The sequence below is a fragment of the Ursus maritimus genome, unplaced genomic scaffold, assembly GCF_017311325.1.
Source record: "Ursus maritimus isolate PB19 unplaced genomic scaffold, ASM1731132v1 scaffold_31, whole genome shotgun sequence".
In the NCBI taxonomy this organism is placed as follows: Eukaryota; Metazoa; Chordata; class Mammalia; order Carnivora; family Ursidae; genus Ursus; species Ursus maritimus.
This window is the reverse complement of record NW_024425675.1, coordinates 22958022-22982240: the sequence shown is the minus strand read 5'-3', so window position 1 is coordinate 22982240 and position 24219 is coordinate 22958022. Positions and strand designations below refer to the sequence as shown.

The 24219-nt window shown below is 46.3% G+C and overlaps 1 protein-coding gene across 8 annotated transcripts in view; it reads left to right on the top strand.

The window, feature by feature from the left end:
* Positions 1–24219, top strand: part of CELF2 (CUGBP Elav-like family member 2) — a 298803-nt gene that overhangs the window by 182538 nt on the left and 92046 nt on the right. For all 8 annotated transcript variants that reach the window (XM_040645428.1, XM_040645434.1, XM_040645431.1 and 5 more), the window contains exon 3: positions 4805–4887. In XM_040645428.1, the coding sequence (XP_040501362.1) occupies positions 4805–4887 (83 nt within the window). The remainder of the gene's footprint in view (positions 1–4804; positions 4888–24219) is intronic.

Sequence of the window (24219 nt, the reverse complement as noted above, 5' to 3'; positions counted from 1 at the left end):
GGTGGCAGGACTCATCCTGCGCACCTGCCCGTGAGGCCGTGTGACAAGGTAGAGACGTGCAAGCCAGCATAACTCCGCCTCATTGAGCAGAAATCAGAGGGCCTGTCGCAGCACCTGGCTGGCCAGACCGCATCAGCCTCTGCTAATCCCCCAGAACCCCCTGTGCAGGTCACTTCCGGTCTCTGACATGGAGCAGAGCCTTCTTCGGCGCGCCACGGGCAGCTGGGAGAGGGGGATTCCAGAATGATGCTGACGTCGGAGGTTGCCTCCCTTGGTGCTTGCTGCAGCCACGGGCCGTGGAAGAGCACCTGTGAATGTAGGTGTTTAGCCACCCACCTTACAAGGATGTTTGAAAAAGAACCTGCTGAAGGAGGGAGGTCTGTCCCCGGAATCGGACTGCGGGGCCATCTGGTGTTGCAGCTGACCTGAAAACGAATCCGGTCAATTTCAGACCTGAGTTACAGCTGGCGTGGGGAAGTCTGAGAGGCAGGTGGTTCCTTAACAGCTGTACATCCAGATAGGGCAGGCAAGGAAGAAAATCCCAACTTTGTAGCTCCCTGACCTTTCGCCATGATAGTGACCACATCAAGGCAAATATTTCTCCCTTCCTTTTGTTGAAATTATCTCTGCAGGTCAATGAATCTAAGTGAGCGTATCAAGTGATGGATGGATGAAAAAGACTGGTTATTAGCTGGGAGGGTACTCTCAGAAATAAGAGTCTTACACTGGTGGTGTAGAGATTCATGTCTCTTTTGGGGGGAACCACAAATTACCGTACCTAAGGTGGCTACTTGAATTTGTAGTCCTGTATTTATCCTGCAAATTTTAAGATAACTTTAATCAAATGGTGTTTTTATTAAGTGAATTAGTATGCATGCGTGAAATGAAGTGCAAGTTATTTTTAGCCCAAGAAAAGTAAAGAATAATTTTGACTTCTTAAAAACTTGTTCTAAACAAAACACTTCGGCTGTATATGCATGTTGTTCTGAGAAGGATTTTAGTCAGCCCTGGTTTTTAGTCACTGATTTTGAGAGGTAATGAAACTAAAGCAACTAAGGTATAGAGGAAGTAAGCTATTTCCGTCTAAGTCACTCAGGAACCAAATGTATGAAACTGAGAGCAGAGTCTTGGGGTGATATTCCCAATCCTGTTGTCTTCCCCAAAAGCCCCATGTTTGTGCAAGTTGTTCAGTGCAGGAGGGTACCCAGCTGAGGCTAGAAGCAGAGGCAGAAATTCAGCCCAGACCCCGCTCATCAAGCCCGGGGACATAGCGAGGAGCTGTGCCCACCTTTTCCCAAGGTGCTAAGTCTGTTTCGCAAGCACAGCAGTGAGGGGGCTGAGCTTGTTGGGTCGGGGGTCGGGAAGCAGATCATCGGTATCAACCAAGACATTCTCATATGTGTTAGAACTACAACTAGATCTTACTTTGGCATAATCTCTAAAAACCTTTGTTTAAATGGGTATGGGGTAAAGGAGGCAAGTTTGGAGAGGGGCTGTCGAGGTAACCCCGATTTCACGGTATCAGTTGCATAGGCAGAGTGGACAGTGGATGAAACGGGAAGGAGTTTGAGATGTGGGGTATCTTCCCATCTGCCCTTTTGGACATGTGACTCCTCTCCTCATGCGTTTCCTCTCTGCTTCCCTATCTCACACTGCTCACTTGCCCTTTCTCTGAACACACACGCGTGCACACACACGCACACACATTGCCTTCTATTCACTAAGAACTTTGTTCAAGAGGAAAGTGCTTTAACCAAATTTACACGAAGATGTAAATAGCTAAGGACAATTAGATGTTTCCATCCCCATGGGGGGAGCATTTTAATACTGAAATCAGAATCAAACTGTACCTTCCTAGTGGGTTTCAGTGAGAGGGGTGGGGATTTTGTTCAGATGTTGAAGGCAGGAGCACTCCCTTTATTCCCGAGACCATTGCGTATTGGTCTGAGCTCTTCCCACTGGCTCCACACGTGGGATTCACTCAGGGGCACCAACTTTGCTCCTTGCTGCTTTTCTCTTATCATTGTCTTTAGTTCTCCATTTTTGGTGCCCCTGCCCTTCCTTCCACTGTTCCTGTGCACCAGCCTGAACTTCCTCCTCAGCTCTGAGCCTGGTCACGCTGGCCTTTGTTCTTCGTCTTCTGAATTGCTTTCTCTCCGGGCAAGCACATGCCTTATAACTTCCACTCCACCCTGAAGTCTTCTTTCTTCTGAGTATCCCGCTCCCGAATCTATCTGCTGGAGGGTGTCAGACTCTGCCTCTGTCTGGAAGCCCTGGTTACCATGGTTGAAGCTGCGAGCTTCCCCCTTGCTCCCTTCTCCAGCAGCTGAGACCATAAGCCCAGGAGAGGGGGAGAAGTTGTTAATGAGATGCTGTGAGGAACGTTCAGAAGGTAGAGGTTATGTCTCTCTCTTCATTTCTTCCTATACCAAGCCCAGTGAATCATAGTTGGTATTTTTCTTCTTCTTCTTCTTCTTAGAGTGGTACAATGGGCTGCTGGAAGCTGGGACTTGACTTCCCTGTTTAAACTTATTCCTAGATCCGAAGCAATTCCTGTAGCTAGTCTTGGGCTCACATCATGCCACTGAAGCCAGAGTCACTCGTTAAATTGAACAGTTGAGTAAAAAAAAAAATCTACCATCAAGCCAAATGAACTCCGGTCACAGAAGTCAAAATAGCTGAAGTGAAAAACTCATCTAAAAAATGGTCTGGGGCACCAGGGTGGCTTGATCTTGATTTTGGCTCAGGTCATGATCTCAGGGTCCTGAGGCTGAGTCCCAAGGCAGGCTCTACACTGAGCTTGGAGCATGCTTAAGATTCTCTCTCCCTCTCCATCTGCCCCCCGACTTAGTCTTTCCCTCTCTCGATCTTTCTCTCTCTCTCAAAAATAAATATAAATAAATAAAAATGGTCCATCCATCTGTGATTCTTTCAAGAAACTAAATGATTTTCAATTTCTTCCATCATGTCAATGAACCCCGACATTTTAGGAGTTTCTAATCCTTGGATGCCTGTAGTTTGAGGGCCAAGATGCAATGATTGTACTCTGCTTTGTCCAGAAGGTGAAGGGTTTGTATATTTTGTATATTTAATCCATGTAGACTAAAACAAATCGAACATATGACAAGTTTCCAAATTTCTAAATGAGGAGGAAGCATCGTAGATATATTTAGAAATGCTGAATGAATGGAATTGAACTTTATTTTCCCCTACTCTATAGATTTTATTTGTTTGGGTTTTTTGTTTAGAGAGAGCGTGCACACGCGCGAGTGAGCGCACGTGCATGAAGGGGGGGAGGGGGAGAGGGAGAGGATCTCCAGCGGACTCCAAGCTGAGTGCAGAGCCCAAGGCAGGGCTCATTCCCACAACCCCAAAATCATGACCTAAGTCGAAATCAAGAGGTGGACATTCAACTGACGGAGCCACCCAGGAGCCCTTCTCTACTCTTTTGAATGAGTTTTTGTTTTGAAGAACCAGAATGCCTGAGCCAACCTTTGATGGCTTGTGATGCCAACTCCCTGTTGTCAACTCTGCATTTTTTTTTTTTTTTTTTTTTTTTTTTTTTTTTTTACTGTTCTTGGTCTTATTTACTTTATTCCCCTAAATAGAACCAAGGTTAATGCCGGAGTGCTGTGCATTTCTTTCATGGCACCTGGTGTATCACTGTGTTTGGTGTGAGCACCTCTCAAAGCCCTCTCCAACTCTCTGGCTCCATGCTTTAGGGTCCTCTAGTACACTCAGGGTCAAATATTTACGTTCTTCATGAGTGCGTCTCCCCGCTTTCTGCCTCAGCACAACTTACAAAGACAGCTGAGCTCAGAGGCATCATCTTTTTTTCTTAAATTTTAAAGATTTTGTCCACCCCTTTTCCCAAGCCGGCTGTGCAAAGAAACTATATACTAACGAACGGATCGTTAACTGGTATCGCTGTCTGGTTTAAATAGCTGTGTTAACCAGTATCTTTGGCTACAAACTGAAGAAGGGGTCAGCCATCCTTCAGAATGCAGAAGTAATGGTATAAGGTTTCAACACCATCTTTTTTGGTGGAGGAAGTTGGTTGGGAAAAGGGGTTTTGCTGGCCTCTCCTGGGGAGCATTCAGCCTGGACTCCCATCAGCTCTTGGAAATAAGGAGTCAGAAAGTTGCCGGTTGATATGCTGTAGCCATACCTAATAAGACGTGGGACAATGTGTGCAAACATCTGTTTGGGCGTGTACCCACCCATACCGTAACTAAATTTCCAAACTGGTTAAAATAGCCCTGCATTTTGGCCAACAAATACTGAGTATCTCATATATGGAACTTTGCATTATATACTATGGTGGAGATAAAAAAAGAAGAAAGCGGTAACTCAGCTTTTCAGAACCTTGTAATCCAGTGGTCTAAACCATTGAGTTTAGAGAGTGTTTTTAAAAATGTGGTGTTCTAGAATATTCTTTAAGGAAATTATCGTTACTGTAAGTTTCTGCCATTGTCACTGTGATTAAACACTTCTCTGTATGTAGTCGCTACACAAGCCCCATGAACATGTCACCCACCACTTCCCCCCCTCATTCCTGAAGAGCTGTGTTCCAGGTAGTTGGTGCACAGAGTTATGAATTGATCTCCAGCGTGGGTAAAGCTAATAAATACGGTTTGGGTGAAAGGCACTGGTAAAAGCTTGAGATGTTATTACTGTTCTCATGCACTTTATTATTTTTAAATTGTGCATCCTTTTAAGTAGATTATTTGTTCGCCGTAGTCTCCATTATATCTAAGCAAAGCATTCACAGAAATTTCTAAAACCTTTTCATTTCTCTCTGTAGGTTGTTGTTTCGTAACATTTTATACAAGAAAAGCTGCACTTGAGGCCCAGAATGCACTGCACAATATTAAAACTTTACCTGGGGTGAGTCGGTTTACTTTTGTACCAAAATCACTTTATTGCTTGAAAATGGTCCTTTCAACTGAAGGTTCTAGTTATGGGCTCTTAGTGGCAAAAATGACTTTGGTCTTTTGAGGAGTGTGTGCTGACCCCTCTGTCCCCCCGCAGCAGCCAACCAGCTGGCCGGCCCCTAAAGAAGGACTGGCATTAATGCTGATGGAAAGAGCTCTCAAATAGTATGTCCCCTGGTTAGAAAATCAGAGTGACCCCACTGGGTAACAGCGGCTGCCAAAGAGTATGGGGTGGGCTAAGATTTTAAAAGGGGGAAAAAAAAAACCCAACACACACGAGAAAAGCAGATGGAAAAGGAAAAGCTTTTACTCACCAGGAGCCCCTTTTGAAATTTAGTCTTAGATTTTCTTTTGAAAGGACAAAATGTACCCTGTACAGCCATAATATTAAACCTCCTAATGGTTTCTCAATAGTCAATGGTGGTTAACAAAGTCAATGTTTTAATGCCTAATTTGTGGCTTCATGTTGATAGAGAACAGAAAATACAAAGCTTACAATTTTTTTTTTTCCATTTCCTTCCCGGTAACATTTGATGATTAGTACAATTCACTAGAAGTGAACTGATGTTGTACAGATCTGCCGCATCAGAATACATTATTTCTGGGGGTTTGTGGCCATTTTATATATCGCATGCTGGTGTGAAGTGTCCCGGGCTGTTTGCGTATTTTCCCCACTGACCCAGATATCAGGGATGAGTTCATTTAACATCCCAGTGATGTGCATTGGTTCCAATGAAGAACTTGTGGTAAGCAGTGCAGTCATAATTTCCTTGAAACCTGGTTGGATCAGAGTATAAGAAAGATAATACAGTGTCCCCGATGTCTTCAGGGTGTGATTCCAGCTGTCATTTTGCTGTCTCTGTAGATACACACGGACACCTGTGTATACCCATGCTAACATATGCACACACAGGCATTTTATTACCCCATTACCCCCAGAAAAGAGAGCATTTGCGTAAATCACCATAGGTCCATTGAAAATTTAATAGTATTTTGTCGTGGCAAGACACTCAAGAAACGGTTTTCAAAACATGAGCTCCTTAGCCACTTAAAAGCAATAGGTTATGAGCCCTGGTCTTCAGTCCCACCACTGTGGCTTTTTCCTTTTCCTTAGAGCAAATCAAAGAGCAGAAGATTCAGAAAAGCAAACGTGTGATAGCAGAAGTCTCCCTCCCCGTTTCGCTACTTCTCCCTGAAACTTTTAAGGTGGTTTTAGCGAGGCAGCTTTTAGTACGTCTAAGTGCTTTCGCTCAATGACTTTTTTTTTTTAAGTATTATTTCAGCTTTGTTTTCCTTATAAATGGGTTTTTTTTTTCAGTGTAAATTCTAGGAGGCTGCAGTGTTAGGTCACATTATCAAATGAAGCAACCGTGGCTGATATTTACTGGCTCAGCCAACAACAGGAAAAAAATTTTTTATTTCTCAGTCTCCTAATCAAATCCAAAGACCACTTTGTATTCCTTCCTTTAAAAAGAAATACTTTATGGTATTTTGAAACACACACAATCCCTTCTTGATATATTTTTAAAAATTCCTGAGATATGATGAATTCATTTAGCATTTAGGGTAGATTAATGCCAAATCACATTCTATTTTAAATTAATGCAAAGCATGGGTAATTTGAATTCATCCACTCCACTAAAATTTGCACAACTCCCCAGTATGCCATCCTTATTGGTGAAGACACTTTCAAGAAGCCCAGGGTTAGTATGATGAGTGGGCCGTGTTGAAAACCATACAAGGGGCGGACAGGTCTGCTTCTGTTTGGGGCATCTTACTCTGACCCTTTCCTAGCAAACAAGGAGCATCTTTAGTATTTCAAAAAAAAGAATAATTATTATATACATACGTGTATGTTCTGTTTTTCTCCTCATAACAATTCTGCATGCAGAAGTCAGGAGTGGTGATTCCAGAATTCTTAAGTGCAAGAATTCTGGAGTTGGAAAAGATGGCTTGGGGATTGTTTTTTGGTTTTCTTTTTCTCCAATTCAACTTCATACGCCCCATTACCTGCGGCGGGTTAAAGGGAAATTGTGAGAAGTCAGGTCTGATTTGTAGGCTCCCGGCCTTCACAGGGCACCCACTGCTGGTTCATTTGCCACTTCAAATTAGGTAAATGGGAACAGGGTTCCATATATTGCATTTACGGATAGTTCTGATAAACATCACCCTGAACAGCTGTAGGAAAAACATAAAGGTTGGTTTCTGCTCAGCTCTGAGCTTTTGGTGGGCAGAAAGAAATGGGAACAGACATAAAAGATTAATGCGTATTTGGGGGGAAAAATATTACAGGGTGCCTTGCTGTTTGATTACAAGCCTTGGAATTAGTCAACATTTCCATAATTCTAAACCAATATACACCTGTTTTCCCACTGTGATGTGAAGGCACAACTTAATTTAACAGAACCCCTGCTGTGCGAAATCTCTCATTAACTACCAAGTGAGTTCGGTAATTTAAAGTCGTAGCACTACTATTTTAACTGGTTGCCTTCATATTATGAAATTAATAAGAAATTAATGATGCACTTTGCCATATGCCTTCAATTTCTTTCTGAATAAAAATAAAAGGGATAAAGAAAAACGCATCAGCAGCTGACACTTTAAAGCTTTTCTGGTTATAATCATTTTCCTGCAGATAAAATCCATTAAAAAGGCACTTGTTGCTTTTTTTTTTTTTTTTTTCCTAAAGTGTCCAAAACTTTCGATTTAAAACAAGATCAAATAGTGCTGGGGTTTTTTTCCCCCCTGTTTAATTTTCTTTTGCAGCTGATGTTTTGTATCATAGGGAACTTTTATCATGCACCCAAACTTGGTGGATGTTTTGGGACCGTCTTTTGGTCTTGAGAGAAACAAAGAACTCAGTTAGTATGGCAGAGGAAAAAAGTGCCGATGGGACTATCTTACTCAGTTGAATGAACTTTTCTTTGAAGGCACCCTTCCTTCATGCCATGTGTGGGTCACAGAGACCCTTTCCATAGGGGACGGGGGATAGGGTGAAGGATCAGTGCAGAGTCCTTAAGGACACATTTTTCATGCCACGTGACTGAGGAAGACACTGGGTCTTTCATCCTCTGAAATGCTCACCGTAAATCCTAGAATACACTCTTGGCAATAAAGGGAGCCAATTCAACAGCTCAACACAGGGAGGAGCAAAGAATGAGCATCTGGGGGTCATTTCCCTGGGTGGACCACACGTTCCTCTGGAAGGGAGGCTTGAGGCTTAAGCAGCAGATCACGTGTCGGGCATTACTCCTGACATCTCGTTAGGTTAACAAAGCACTAACGATTCTTGAGTGCCTACTGTGTGCCGGGTACTAACCTAGAGCATCCGTGCATGCGCACATGCCTGCCATTGAGCTGCGTAGTGAGTGAGACCCCCGTCCCCCGAAGAGAAGACTCCCAGTATGTCTGCACAGGCGGGGCCAGGTGACGAGCACGTCAGGTTGGCTGCAAAACTGTTAGCCTGACTTCTTCCATAGCCGAGCCCTGGACGGAATTTGGTTGCCTCTGCCTTGACAATATAGCAAAGCGGGCTCAGAGGTGGCTTCCTTTATTTGGGAAGGCACAGCCTACCTGGTAGAAGTAGTCAATAGAAATGTCATCGCCCACCATTGTATCTCCCAGAGAGAAATCTTTGCGAAGGCAACCCGCGAGATTCATTTTGTTCTCTCACTGACCTGATTTAGCTTAATGAAAAAATAAAATAAGGACCTTAATTGAGGCACAGGAAAACCACCATGATCTTCTCTATAATCAGATGTCTAGGGCCGCAGAGCCCCGTGCCAGTGACAGCACTGTGCCTTATGTCATTCTTTCTTCAAGGTCTTCACACATATTGTCTCTAGCAATAAGGCTTTCTGATTGAAAATCTACAGCAGTATCATTAGAGCATTCACTGTATAAATTAATTTAATTAAGGATGTAATAACAGAGAGGAATACAGTTTTGAAAAAGCTCTTAAATTTTAACAGCAAGGAGGAATCAGAATCTAAATGTCTTGTAAAATATTAATTGCACATTTCTTCCAGACATTTTCTCTGCCTGTGCCTTACTCCTTCCTTTCTTTTTAGAATCACTACCAGTTTTATTAAATGCAGTTTATATTAAGGAGTTACTGCCCTAAGAGAACATTTGTTTAGAGCACTCGATTTTAGTGGTGGCTTACTGAAAGGTGTTTTATAATAACACATGCAATGTGAGCAAGGACTGCACGTAGATTGGAGATATAAAAACAAATGAGCCTGATCCAGTAAGAGGAAGCTGTAAATAAAACTACCTCTTGGGACCAGTGTGTTCACCCACATGAAGTGAATGAGCCCCTTCTTGGCTTGTCCTGGAAGAGATCATTTACCTACTCGGGTAGGCGCTCTCCTTCCTCCCGGAAGGCCTTCCACGCAACTCTCCATAGAATTGTACCCCTGTGTCCTTTAAGAGCGGAATGCTGGGGTTTAATATTCTTTCAACAGAACAGCTTGGCTCTCACTGGGACCAAATTCAATTTGCCCATTGTAATGCATTTTGAGGTACTCATTTTCTTTGAGCCACCTCTTCTAATTATTAATATGTATTTAATGCCTTTGTTCTCGGAGTCATGATGATGATTTTATCATTACCATCATCATTATTATTTCTGTCATAAAATCCCTCAAATCCCATCTCATCATATCATGGATACCCCCCCCCCCAAAAAAAAAAAAAACCATCTCATTTAAATCCAAGCCTAACTAGGCCAGGCTAGATAAAATTTCTTCTCAGATGCCATGTACTTAAAACAGGAAGAAACAGCCCAAACATCTGCACAAGCAGATTTCAGGCCTCAAAATCGCGTGTCGTGTGGAACACACAGAACATCCATGCACTCGTTCAACAAGTATTCAGCGAATTTTTACTGTTTGCCCGGAACTGCTCTGGGCACGAGAGAATACAGTAGCAGCTGCGCTATTTATAGCCTAATCACCCAAAAACAAAAGCGAGCCCACCACGCCTGTACCTGCTTAATGTTTAGTAAATAGCTCTTGGATGTTTAGTGCCCAGATGAGTTAGTTTCACAAAATATTTCCAGAGGAGTCAAGTTTTGTTCCAAAACACGGCAGTTTTGCCCCCATCTATTCCAAGTGCTCCGAAATGTAAGATGTAGATTTCCTGTTACAGGTGCGTGAGAGGTGTAATTTACATCCTGCACCCAGAGCTCTGCGTACATCTCTATATACTTAAGGTGGATATGTATTCACACACATCCACATGTGGGTGGTACTTTGTCCAAACAAATAAAACCAGGAAGACGGAGCTTAAAATCCCATTTTCTGTTTGGCCCGCCAACATAGTCTTCATTCCTTTGTAGTCACTTTTCTTGCGTTTGGCTTCGTGAACTGTATCCTTCTGACGTTTGTCTGTCTGGTGGTTGGTTTCCGCTTCAAGTCCGGATCACGGCGAATGCTCAGTGCATGCGTGAGGGTACTCAGAACTGCCATTTAATGGCGATAATCCCTGCCTTCCACCTTCTTGAGAGAAGAGGAGGCTCTGAATGAGATAATGTATGTAAAGCTTTCTGAGCCCCTGAAGAAATGTGCTTAGAAGACATTGTTTCTACTTGACAGGTTCTGTAGCTGTGAACTCCTCTCGGGTAACAACCCAACGTACCAAATGTGTGTGCCCTGTAGTGTGTAAACCGGGATGTTGATTTGGTGGACGTTCTTCCAGTTTGTATCTGCGGAATGGGGCCTGGGCCGAAATAGTTGGCTTCATAGGACTTGCCCAAAGCAGCTATTCCCCTGCTACCTGTGTTGTGTTAGGATAACACTAAGTTCGGCAGAAATGAAAGCTAACCCAAATATGAGGACTTTTTTTTTAAGATGACCTTGTGAGGGACTGTGATGGAGAGTGAATGTCACTGTGGGGCTAGGGAGCAGCTCCTTGGGGGTGTACCTGCCCTCCCCCCCCGGAGCCCGGCCAGCATAGAGGAGGGCTCAAGCTGCAGGAAGAAACAGCCCCAAGTAGGGTCGGGCAGGCATGGCAGCTCATTGGTTTAGGCCTGGAACCAAAAGGTAGAGGATGAAAGACTCTCAGGGCCCAGTTGGTTCCCAGTCCGCAGGCCAGTCCCAATGGGGTCTGGGAAAGCACATTTTAAATACTTCACAAAAAGCCATTGGAACTGGTCTGTTTCCCCCACCATAAAATTTTACATGCCACCTGAGCAGAGGGTTCTGCTTTCGGCTGGCAGGCATTCGGCTCAATAGCTTTGATTGGCAGGTAGTGATGTCTGGCTTTGATTAACTAAAATGAAAAACCGGTTACTTTTAAAGTAGGACGCACTCAGTACAAGGAAGTCTGTGGGAGAAAATGAACAAGGGGTCGTTGGTGGTGAAAAGTTGGAAATGACTGAGGGAGGCAGCCCAGCCAGCCTGGGGTTGAAATAGGGAGTAGCCACACCACCGTCTGATAGTGGAACTTCGGTGGAAGGCCTTGCTTATTTGGTTTTGCAAACAGAGTCTCAGCTACATACCCAGTTACCGAGACTGTTGTGAGGGCTTCAGAGAGCATCTGTGCAAACGACCGAGCTCAGGGGCCCAGCCAGGGGTGCAGAGTTGCCCCGTGTCATGGAGCAGGACTGCGATCCCATCGATAACATGTGAGGATACAACAGGATGGCACAGTGGCAAAAAAGAAGTAGTAGTTAGATCTCAGAGGTACTCCTTTCTCTGGTATCCCGAGACTACCTTGGGAATATTAAAGTTCACTCATTAGATCCCAGCTCCATCAGAGGCTGATAAGATTTCAGAAGAAGATTGTGGGGAGAATCCATGAATTTGATTAAAGGTCTGGATGGAATTGCAGAGGAAGGAGTTATGACAATCAAAAGAAAGGGGAAAGGTTTTTTTCATTTTTTTTTTAAGATTTTATTTTTAAGTTATCTCTACACCCAATGTGGGGCTCGAACTTACAACCCCAGGGGAAATTTTTTTAAAAAATAAAGTTGGAAAATAGTTCAGATTATGCCTTCAGAGTATGCTGTCCCCGTGAGAACTCATCACCTGAAAATATTACTGTTGTGCCAGACCATGTGAATGTGTCACGTGTGGGGTGGGCACCGCTCAGGAGACTGTCCAGCACAAGTGGGCTGGCCACTTCTCAGCCTCAAGCTCCAGGCCATGAAAAACTAGGTGACATGTAGAGAGAGTTCTCCCAGGAGCCCTAAGGTTCTTGCCCACCCACCGAAAGGTGGAGAATGGCCGAGCTGGGGGAAGGGAGGCCAGGATCAAAGGGAGCCTGAGAATCCCCAGTGGGCCAGATCCAGTGCGCTGAGTGCCAGGCAAGCAGGCCGGCCACTGGGAGGCAGGGAGAGAAAGAAGCTTCATGTACCCTTTGCTCATTTGAGCCATAGACTGTCACCGTGCACAGGTGCACAGGAAGTCTCATTAGTATTATGACATAAGCTATTAAAGTTGTTTTGATAATAAAGCAGTATCTCGGGCCCGTATCATGACTGCTCTCCCTACCCACAAGTCACCAAGATGAAAGCATAAACAATAAACAGTTGCCTGCAGGAGACCGCAGAAAAGGGACACGGTGACAAATGTTCTCTTTTATACCGTGTATTGTTCCTGACTGTCATTACTTCCCACCAGTACTCAGAACACACACGGGGGCTGCCGTCCCCTCCCCCGCCAGCTCCGAGGAGCTCTGGAAAGTACTTCCTTTCTTCCCCTGCAAAACGAAGAGGTTGGACTCAGTGGTTCTTAGAGTCTTTTCTAATCTTGTAGGACTGTTCCTCCCGTGCCTCATCTACAGTAATGTCCTACTTAAAGAACAACATCTGTGTGTACATCTGTCTGTTCCTCTAAGTAGGGAGTCGGGCAGATAGACGTGACCTGACTTGCTTCAGCTGTGGGTCAGTAACTTCAGAGCACCATTGACCCTTGAAAAACACTGGTTTGAACTGCGTGGGTCCACTGACAGGTGGATTATATATATATATATGGTATTTTCTCTTAGGATTTTTTCAGTGGCACATTTTTTTTTCACCAACTTCCTTGACTATAAGAATACAACACATAATACATATAACATACAAAATACATGTTAATGGGCTGTTGATGTGATTGGTAAGGTCTCCGGTCCACAGTAGGCTTATCCGTAGTTAAGTTTTTGGAGAGTCAAAAGTTATACGCAGATTTTTCAACTATACCAAGGGTTGGCAGCCCTAGCCTTTGCATTGTTCAAGGGCCAACTGTGCTTTATATAGACGAATCTGGACCATTCAGGGCTTGACTTTCCACTTTCAGATTCTCTGTGGACATCTGCTTCCCGTGCCCCTCTGGTTTCAAACCAACAGAGTCTACCACTCATAATTTTCCCACCAAGGAATAGGGAAGGAGGGGGAGGTGATGAGGGCTAACAGGTCAGTCTGATTCCTTGCTTACAGCCTTGGTTTGACAAGTAAGGGCACTTAACCTAATGAGGCTCCAGGATTATTGGTGGATTTCTGTTATCTGTTTGATTCCTGTCCCCAGTTAACATGGGTAAGTGAGTCACCTGTGTTTGTAGATGGCTTTACGGTGTTGTTTGTTATCCCTTCTAAAAATATTTCAGGTGATGTATTGATAGCATTCACCTTGTTATACTGAGGACACTGAGGCACCGGGAGATTAAATTAACTTCTCTGACCTCCCCTAGCAAAGCAGTGACAGCACTAGAATGAGAAGCCACAGTTGCTAACACTCCCCAGTGCTGTGGTCTCCTGCCAGTGGGTTCAGCATGACGCTCACCACATCCTAGGGGGTAGGGAGCGTGCTCGGGAGGCCGGCACAGCATAAGAACGAAGCCACGGCAGAAGTGACCGTGTGCGGGTGGCCCGCAGAGAGGCCTCGGGAGGCTCCATGACGCTGTTCCTTGGAATTGGCACAGCACCTCCATGAGGCATGGACCCTACGCCCCATTGGCTGGTTAGGAACGGAAACCCAAGAGGGACTTGTCTGGGTTAGACAGCTGGTGACTGTGAGTCTCTGACCTTAGAGGCCACTGTCGGTGGCATGGAGGCTTGCAGGTCCTGGGCCCTGCCGGGTCCCGCCGTTCCGGGAGACCTCCAGCGGCAAGTATGCTCCCTTGGTCCTGCCCTCGCTTCGTTGATAAGCTCAGAACGCCCACGTCTGCTCCCTTGGGAGCTGTCCTGGAATAAGTCTATATCCCCAGCTGTTTGACCACTAGGGCTGGCCGTGTCACACAGAGAGCTCAGCCGAGGGGCGGAGCACCCGGGTCCTGGTGCTTCGCTAAGCAGGCCTCCCCGGAAGGCAGCTGGTGCCCTCCCCCAGTGGCCGGTCCTAATGCCACCTGGGCACAGGCCCTGTGCTCTGCCGCTTTGCCAGAGATGCGAAGCCACACTCTCTTGCACAGGCTGAGACCACCGGCCCCGTGGGTGGGTGCGGCGAGCATTTGCCGTGACTCGGGTCTGAGGTTCCTCACTCCAGGCGCTCGGAGAGGGAGCTGCCGATCAAAGGCAGTCACTCCTGTAAGAGGCACTGCTTTGCAAAAGTGATTATAAATGCAACACCTTTCTTCAGAGGAATGTAGCTTTACCAACACCATCTCATTAACATTCATGTTATTAGGGTCCTTTTCTTTATCTGCATCCACAGGCTCTCGGGCCGAGTCCCCAATCTGCATTCTAATGCCCTGCTCCGTCCAGCTGGCCTCCCCTCCATCTCTTGGCTCTGTGTCCATCCGAAGGGGAAGGGCAGAGTGGGGACCGGGCTCATCTCAGAAGATCAGGCACAAACCCACAGGCAGGCCCGTGGCTGTGCAGGAGGGCTGGCAAAGAAGGAGAAGTTCCAGCCACCCTCCATCGTCCCACTCTCCCCACCGTATTCTACTGATGAGTCTGCAGGGCCCCCCGAAGTGTCTGAATCCTCCACGTCTGAAAACAGGGGCCCACAGTGTCCACCAGAGAAGAGGGCACTAGGGAAACAGCAGCAGGCACCGCAGGTGGGGTCCCACGTAGCCCCTCGACAGCTGCACAGGACAGCAGCCACGACGTCATCAGGGCCAGGGAGACTGGGTCAGCAGGGGGCTTTCCCTCGAGTCCAGGCAGCGTGGGTGTCCTCCTCTCTCTGTCCCCATCCAGCCTCTGCTCTGTTCTCCCCCTTTGTCAGGAGGCAAGGTAGGACCAAAGGCTGAGTGCCAACTGCGACCTGAGGGCAAGTGACATGGTTAATTCCGCGTGGGCACCACGCTGTGGTTGCTTTGTTGACGTGAATGTAGATTCGCAAGTGTGTCATGGAGACTCGGTGGTGCGTCCTCCCGGCCACGGGCCTGGTGGTGGGAGCAGGACCAGGATGCCCTGTGACGGCACGTGGCATGAGACCAGGAGTTCTGTGATCTCAGCACCACTGAGTCCTATGCCGGGACCGGAAGGACCAAACTGAAGTGAAGAACTAGGTTCCCTAGAAACTCCCCTCCACCCTGAAGGTTAAACCGGGTAACTGCAGGTCACATTCTGCCCTTTGTGTGCGTGCCCACGCATGCGCTGTATTTAATTTCTGCAGAAAAGCATATATTTCAATGCAATACCAGGGAACCGTGCCAGATGTTTTGTACTGAGTGGTACCTGAAGTCCAGTGCACAGTGGACCCACCGTCCATGAGTCACATGGATCAGGAGATAGTTATTCCTGTCATTGCGTCCATACTGTAAGCCGGGTGTAAATGCAGGGCACTTCTAGAACTTCAGAAGTATGTTGCTAGCAAATTTTCGGTTTTATAACTTTTGTTTACATGACTGATAGTTTTCAGTGGCTTTCAGAATTTAGATAATTTTAACCAAATAGCAATAAATGTTCGATTAATAAAAACAATACTAATAGTTAACGTTTCCTGAGTGCTTACTATGTCTTGGGCACTATGCCCAGAGCTTTAGTTATACACCTGAGCTCATGGAGAATAATAAAATACTAGGTAAATAATAAAACAGTGAGTAACAATTTGTTTCCCGCTCTGGTTGCCCTTTCAGCGAGAAGTCTGTCATTCCATATTTAAGAGCATTAAAGTAGTTTTGACTATTAGAGAAAAGTTCTCTGACAAATCATGGAACGTCTCTTCTGGCTAATAATTGACCACCTCCACCCAGATACAAGGATGATGTAAAAGACAACTGTCCTCTAATAATTCAGTTTCACTTCACCTGGAATCCCAATCCATTCCTCATATCTAATGATTCACTAATATTTACAAACTATCGTTTAAATAGGAAGAGGTGCTTCAGCCTAGATTTGGACGAGTCGTGTGTTAGATTTCTGCCGCAGCTCATGGACGCATCAACTATAGTCCCAAATCCCACCAAAACTCGCAAGTGCCATTGGGGCATCCATTAGAGAATCCTAATCACTGAGTTTACCCAAATCAGTCCTGAGCCGGCATTGCCCCGTTGGAAACCCCTGGAGGCTCATTAGCCAAAACTAAATATCATCAGTAAGGAAAATAAGAGTCCCAAACCTAGGAGATCCTGGGGCTGCTTTCAGTAGATCTCTGTTTACTTGAATGTGGTTCTCTGGGTCAACAGAGGAAGAGAGGGCATGTGGAGGAAGATAGGCCCCATCTCTCATAGGTCATGGACTCTGGAAGCTAAAAGTGTTTTTGGAGACAGTACTGTCCACCCCTCACCTTACAGACGGGGAAGCAAAAGCCCAAAACAGTTTGGTGGCCAAGTGGAGTGAGAGCAGCAGTGCGTGTCTCCTGTGCTCTCATCCGCACCTCACGCCCCCCACAACTTCTGTACGAGATTATACCAAACACATGACTTAAAGAATCAGAAATTTAGGACCCAAATGACCCCTCTGTCCATGGCACGACTACATTATGGTGTGAGACAGGTGAGCGTGTGCTGATTCCTTTTCTCCTTTCAGCCTCTGAGAAAGACTCTGATAGGAATACTGTTCTTCCTGGCCATTTACCTAAAATGACAGGTGAACTAGATGCGTTTTTACAGGAGAGATGCAGAAAAGCGGAAGTGGTCCTAAGTTGAAGTCCGTTTGCATCTACAGCAAGGGCAGTGATGAGTAACAGACTCACTGGGAGCGTTTGAAATTACAGAGGCCCGGGCCCCGGGCAAATTAAGTAAGAATCTCTCAGGGGCATCGGTATTTTTAAAGCTCTCCAAGTGATCCCAGTGTTCAGCCAACTTTGGAAACCACTGTTGGAGAATGGTCACCATCAGCCCCCGGAGTAAGGGGGTGGTGATTCACCTTTTTCCTTCTCACTTGGATGCGTGGGAGCACTCCCACCTGCTGATTACCGTCCCACAAGTGCAGGTGCCTTGCTAGCAGCACGGGCCTCATCTAGAATGTGTTACGTACGCTGACTCTGGGGCCTCGCCCTGGACCTGCATGTGCGCTGGATCCCAGGTGCTGTGCATGCATAGCGAAGCTTGATGCGTAGGCAGCGGTAGGACCAGGCCTCACCAGGACTGTTACCCTGGGGCTCTGTCACAGTTCACTTTCAGACAGCTCTGACTGCGTGTGCGTACTCACCTCCTGCAGCAGAGCGTATACGTTTCCACATCTCTGTGCTTAAGAGGGAGGAGCTCCTCTGTGGCTGGAGATCACACCACCTTCGCTCATTTCCTTGCAGACGTTCCGAAAGGGGTCTGGGTGACCTGACCATGGGGGACAGGCCGGGAAGGAGGTAAAGAGGTCACTGACGTATGAGGAGGTCTTTGGTTGTCTCGCAACTTCTTTCTATATGGGCAACTGTGTCTTTTCCATTCCAACTCTCAAAGACCTGTCGGAAAATCTTGCATGAGTGAGACTTACGTAGAATTAATGTGTCCGGCCTCTAAGAGGATGAATGGACTTGGCGCTATTTTAAGCGCAGGTTTTCTGGCCAGATTGAGCTCATTCTAAAGCAAGAGGAGCAATTTGCTGCCCCAGAGTTTTAATCTGTTATACTCAGCATCACGGTCCCACCTTGCAGAAACCATAGGCGTGTAGAGCCCTTGCTGTTTCCCCATTCACGGGCCTGCGGTTCCGTACCAGGGGAGCAAAGCCATCACCACGCTGTCTCTCGATAGCCACAGCTTGAGAGACTGCATAGCGACCACGCGCATGCTAGGATAGAATATCGTGCCTCCTTAGACGAGGTACTTTATAAACCTGTATGTGTGCGTGAATTTGGGAGGCTTAAAAAGAATGTCACCTGTCCTATATAGTGGTTGTGGGATTTCCCTGGAGTGGGTTCTTGGGTTCCATTCCTGCTTCTTGTGGATCTGAAGATGTCCTTCCGCATGTCGGGTTGTTCACAATCCCGGGAAATACAACAGACATCCTGGGCAGTAGTCTCTAAGCACAGAGTCATTTGTTGTCACAGAAAAACTCAAACCGACGTGGCCAGCGTTTTTCTAAGTCCCACTGTTGCTTTGTCAGACTGGCGTCAATGCGTGAGTGGCAGCCAGGTGACCGAATGAGAAGCAGAAGGTGAACAGAGGAGCCAGGTGGGAAAGGAAGCCAAGAGGGGCTGGGCTGAGAGATGAGTGCACCCCAAGGAGAGGACACATTCGGGGTGACATTCCTGCTGAGGGTGTGTTAGACCGGCACGGAGAACAGGATCCAGGAAAGGCACGTGGAAGGGGAGAGTCAAATTATGAGGCCTCCCCGGGAGCTTACACAAGCAAACACCTTGTGTTTTTTTCACTGATCACAACCAAACAGCTGGCTCGCAACCCCTCAGCTGAGTGTGTGCGGCCCCAAGGACAAAAACATCATCAGCATTGTTCTTTTCTGACGTCCCCTCAAATGTCAGGCCACACCCTTGTGCTGGCTGCTGTCAGCTTGCGGTCCAAGCACAGGCCCGGCCAGATTCGCGAGGGGAGCCAGACTCCACCTCTTGATAAGGGAGATACTGAAGTACGAGGGAGGGGTGTACATCAGATGCTGGGTTTCATCCCCGCATTGCTCTCCCCACTGCTGTGTTTCACTCTCTAATGAGAGCTGAAGTAACAGATTGGGGCTGCAGAGGAGCTCCTCCTTCCTAACCAGGCAGTTTTGGAGATTGACAGACTGTGCTTTCCCACCAGTGCTTACTGTGCCTGAGTCCCATGGGCTGAGCCTGTCACCCTTGACCTTGGCAAGAAGCACGAGCCCGTACCCCTCACGGCAGCAGGGTGCAGCGGCCAGGGTCAGCACAGCAGCTCATTAGTGAAAGTGAGCTCTAGGCTCTCAACCCAGTCGACTAACCATGAAATCTCCTTTGCGTGAAAGGGGGAGGAGTGAGCAAGGGTGAGGACGTTTTGGTCTTTGTGGCAATCTGGTAATGCCTCCTCCAGGTGCTTTGATGATGTTGGCCAGGCAGAAGTGTTTGTGCCAGTTTGTAAGGACGCACCCATGTTCTATTCCTATGTAACTCGCCTCACAGTGGTAGGCACTCGTATTCAGGGACAGGAAAAGGAAAATAGAAAAGCACTTTGCATACAAGTCACGGACCTCTTGTGAGGCAGGTCTCTTCGGAGGCAACTGTACACAGTGCCTGGGTCCCAAAATAGCATCCCATGGACCATGACCTTCAGTATCTTTGACAGCATTTGGTTGGACAGATGTTGTAGTTGGAGTTCTTCGGGTGTGTTCATAAGCATTTTATCTTGACTCTCTTCTCTAAACATGATATGCCCTTCAAGCCTTATGGTAATGCCGATATTAAATATTTCCCCTGGTAGCTCTAAGAGGCCTTAGTGGGAAAACAAAAAGTTAGCTTTGACTTTACAAAATTCTAAACAATGAAAGAATAAATACACCGGCTGGCTAGGCATGGTTATCGATTGACCAAAGGGAAAGTTGGATCTGGCTTAACGCTTGAAACACTGAGGAAGCTGGGTTGGAGCGGAGCCGAGTGCCAGAGAGAACTGTACAGACATCTCAAGCCATAAGGCTTCCAGGTGCCTCCATTACACGGCAAAGAGAAGTCACTGGCAACCTACTTTCTCCCAATAAAAAGGATTGTGCTGTTTCTCGCAAGGATAGCAAGCAGAGCACTGCCCCGGGGCTCTGTTTTCACCCCTTCGTTCTCACTCTGCACGAGTTCTGATTTCCATCATTCATTGTCTACTTCTGGTGCCTTGCTGACTCCCAAATCTTGATCTTGAAATCAGACTTCTCTGATTCTAGCTGTTACTGGAAAGTTCCATGCAGTTGGTCCATAGGCACTTGTAATACTAAAGCCATCTTCCCACGGGCACCCAGGCCCCCTTCACATAGTACCTGTCTGAGTGGATGGGGATGTCCCCTGAGACAAAAAGCCGGAAGTCATCCTCAACCCCTCCTCTTCCCAAACCACCCCATCTCAGTACCCTGTTTCTGATGAGCGAGGAAATCCTGTGTTCTCCCTTGGCAGCGTCTCTGGAATTCTGCCCTCTCTATCGGTTGAAACTAGTCGTCACCAGCACGAGTGAAAGCACAGAAGGGATTAAGAGATTCTCGTAGTTCTCCCTGTAATGACTACATTCATTCATCTTCCAGCTGCATCCCTGAGTGGGAGAGGATGGAATGGACTTAGGACACTGGGGTTGCATGTAACCCCCTGCACGCTGCAGGACTGTGTGAATGTGGTTATGTTGTGTCTTACGGCAGAAAAAGTGGACACACCTGGTGGTCTTAAGGGCGAGATCCGACCCCCACGCTGTGTCCCTTACTTTTTCTCCAGCTTCTATGACGCTCTTGTTCACGCACTGCATTCCAGCCATAGGATCCCTCACAAGTGCTGTTTCACTTCTACGAAGGTGGACTCGAATATTCCTTCACCGTAATCCACTGTAGCAGATGCTGAGATTGATCCTGTCCCCACTGAATGTTATTGCCCCCGATTATTCAACTATCCATCTCTCCTGCGGTAAGCTCCAGATGCCTCAAGGAGAGAGAACATTCTCAAAGCCCAGCCTCATACCGGAGATGCTACTCAACAAATGTGTGTTGAATACATGAACCCTCAGGAGTAGCTTTAATTCATCGACACTCTCTCAGTATAAAAAAATCTCAAGAGTTCTTTACCAACTGGTGGGGTACAAGAGGGAGGTGGGAGAGCGGTCTCAATACTTGGACTCTCCACTGCCATCCTTTTGGTCAGGTTAGACCCCTACTCTACAAACTTCAAGCACAAGGTGAGGCACGAACATGTGTGGTCACAATCCATTTTTTACTCTGGTTGTAAAACCTAAATGACTTAGGAAAATAAGAGCTTATCATCCTGGGTTTCTCTACAGCTTAATATATAATCTGATTGAGTCCTCACAGTCACATGGAGGTTTCCGTTATGATCCTTGCTTCAAATAGGAGTTTACCAAGGTATAAGGAGGTCAAGTGGCTTGGCCATAGGTCCTTGGAGTTGGCCAAGTTGAGCCAAGACTCAAACCCAGAGCCTGTGATCGTAACTGTGATGTTCTCTCCATTACAGAACATTTAATAAAGCAGCCCCAAATTTCCCAAGACCTCATTCAGAGGGGAACCCATCAAAATAGATGAACCACTGCAGATCAAGTGCTGTCAACAAGGCTTCTTGCCTTACTTCCTTGATATCAGATGTCTCCCTTATTCTTAATGGATCCCCTTCCTGAGTTTTCCTCTGCCATTTGAATTTTCGTTACCGTGCTGGATACTTGAAGGCCTAAACCAGAATCTGATCTTTAGAAGACTGAGCCTCAGGGTAAGGGTATTTATAGAACAATTGAACCATCATAATTTCCCCCAGCGCTGCCAACAAGTAATTTCCAAAGTTGGTAAACGATCTCACACATGAGAGTAGAAGGTAGAAATCAAAATGAGACAGTAAAATTAAACTCGAACTCATAAAGAATTAGCAGCACTGGAGGAGAGATCTTCATCTGGCAGAATACCAGCCAAAGTTTAGGACTACTGTGGAGGATGAGATGAATGAATAGAGTTGCTAAAAACAATATCAGATGTCTTGCTCAGATGTTTAATGGATTTGCATTTTAAACATGGCTGATATGAAATAGCCCTTAAGGCATTTTTTTTTCAAACTTGCCATCTATTTTTAGTAGGGAATAATTTTTTTAAAAAACCAGCCTCATTTGTTTAAAAAAAAAAGATACTTAATAATTTTTGCCTAAATGTGATTAAGTGAGGAAAATTACACTAGTTATATGCTTCCATTCGCTTAGTATAAATCCCAAAGGCCATGGAGGTAGCTAAATAAACAAATGGCGAAAGGCCACTGAGTGGGGTATGGTATTTATTTGTCTGATGTAAATGGAGTTGTCATTCCTAAGCCAATCAAACCATGCATTTTTTATGAGAGGTTGCAACTTGCAGAGATGTAAATGTTAGACACTAATTAATAAACGTGGCTGGCAGAGCAACTCAAACAACTCAGGACTCTGACGCTAAGCTAGGGAGGGATCAGTAGAATACGAAATTCAGTGGGGCTTTTCCGTGGATTTGATGAGACGCCAGTACCCTGTCAGAAGGTTCGAGAGAAGATACAGCTGGCTTAAGTTTTCCAAGTTAGTTTCGAACCAGAGGTTTTAAAGATTTGCTTGATAGAAGGGTATTCTTGTGGTGGCTTTACTTCGCCTTGAAGTTGAAAGGGAACCTGAGATTACGGGATAAAGCGTCGCTAATCTTAACAGTGTTGAAGCTGCAGAGAGTGGGCGAAGGGAGCCCCGCGCTGTGCACAGAACACCCATAGACTCCACGGTTGGTATGGGGAGTAGTTTTGCTTTGTGTCATCAAGTTCACATTTAATTGAGCTCATACAGCTTGTAAATACGCGAATGAATTACTGGAAAGCTCTCCAAACCTTACAAAGGAAAGAGGCTACATGAATTGAGCGTTGGGGGCTTTTCAGGAGTCCGTTGAAAAGAACATAATGCGGTTTCATTGCCATGCAATGTACAAGGTTGCAGCCTATGAAGCTGTCACTGTTGCACTATTTATATTCCACAAAATGGCAATTGCACACAATTCAACCTAATTACATATAGGTGTTCGTAGGTGACAGATATATAGCGGTTATGTTGGCAGAGGAAATACGGTCTCTCTATGCCTGAGGAGGGTCGCCGTGCCTTTCTGTGGATAAGCATATGGATGAAGTCCCAGTGAGAGGGAGTTGTCCATTTTGACCAGAGTTGAAGAGAAATGTTGAGCAATCTTGAGAAATAAGCCTGAAAAGGTAATTTGGGGTCAAAGCATGGAGTTGCTTGAAAGGCCAAGGAGCTGGAATTTAATTTGGCAGATCATGGGAAGTTTTTGAGCAAGAGACAGAAATTACTAGACCAGAGTTTTAGGCAGATTAAAAAGGCAGTGGTGTATGAGCTACTTGGAAGGCAAGGACCAGAAGTGAAGAGGGGATCATTTCATGAGTCTGAGGGAGCAGGAACCAAGAGCTAACAAGGTGGCAGCAGTGGAAATAGCAAGGAGTAAAGAAGAAAAACAATTGAGGGGAAATTAGATCTACACGGAGAATTCCTCTGGGAAGAAGACTCAGCAAAAATAGGGCCAAGCCAGAGCAGCAGTCAGGTGAGGGGCTAGGGAGGCAGAGCCAGCAGCTAGCTGTCTCATCCAGCATGCAGGCTTCCAGTGGGTGACCGAAACTCAAGTGCAGGCCAACGGGTTGCGCCGTCCAAAGGGTATTTCCTGCGGGGATGCAGCAGGGGTGTGGCTGAAAGCAGCTGAGCGAGAGGATTCTGGGAAGCGGTACCAGGGATTGCCAGTAACTGGGTCGAGCCCCGGGGAGCAAGCGAGCTCCCAGCTTGGCCAGGACCCCGGGCTGGATTCGCAGGGAGAGAACAGGCACAGAAGGGCCAGGTCTACAACAGGCATCCCCACACAGGGTGAGGGCCAGCGAGGGAGGTGCAGTGATCTGCTCACCAGAGCGCAGGGCTCAGCTCATCCCTGTTCACACGGTGGGGAGAACAACGTAGTGGTGAATGGCCTGAGAATGGCTGGTATTGGGGAAAGGAGCCATCGTGAGCCTGGCAGGCTGGGTTCTCCTTTATCCCAAGGCTGTGTGAGAGCTGAGTCCAAAGATGGCCATTACCGGCAGAGGCTAATGTCAAAAGGACAATTTATTTTTAAACCAGACTCATTTGTCTTAAAGTATGAGACTATGCTAAGTTTGTGGCGTGCAGAGTCCATAGTATTGGAAATATAAATGAACTACCCAGGTCATTAAACCACTCCTTAATGGCCAGGCCAGGCGTTATTATTTCAGTGTGTATTTTGCATGGCTCAATTAGGCAGCATGTCTAATTTAGCATCTGGGTAACATCTGGAAGAATGACTCTTAGAGCACCC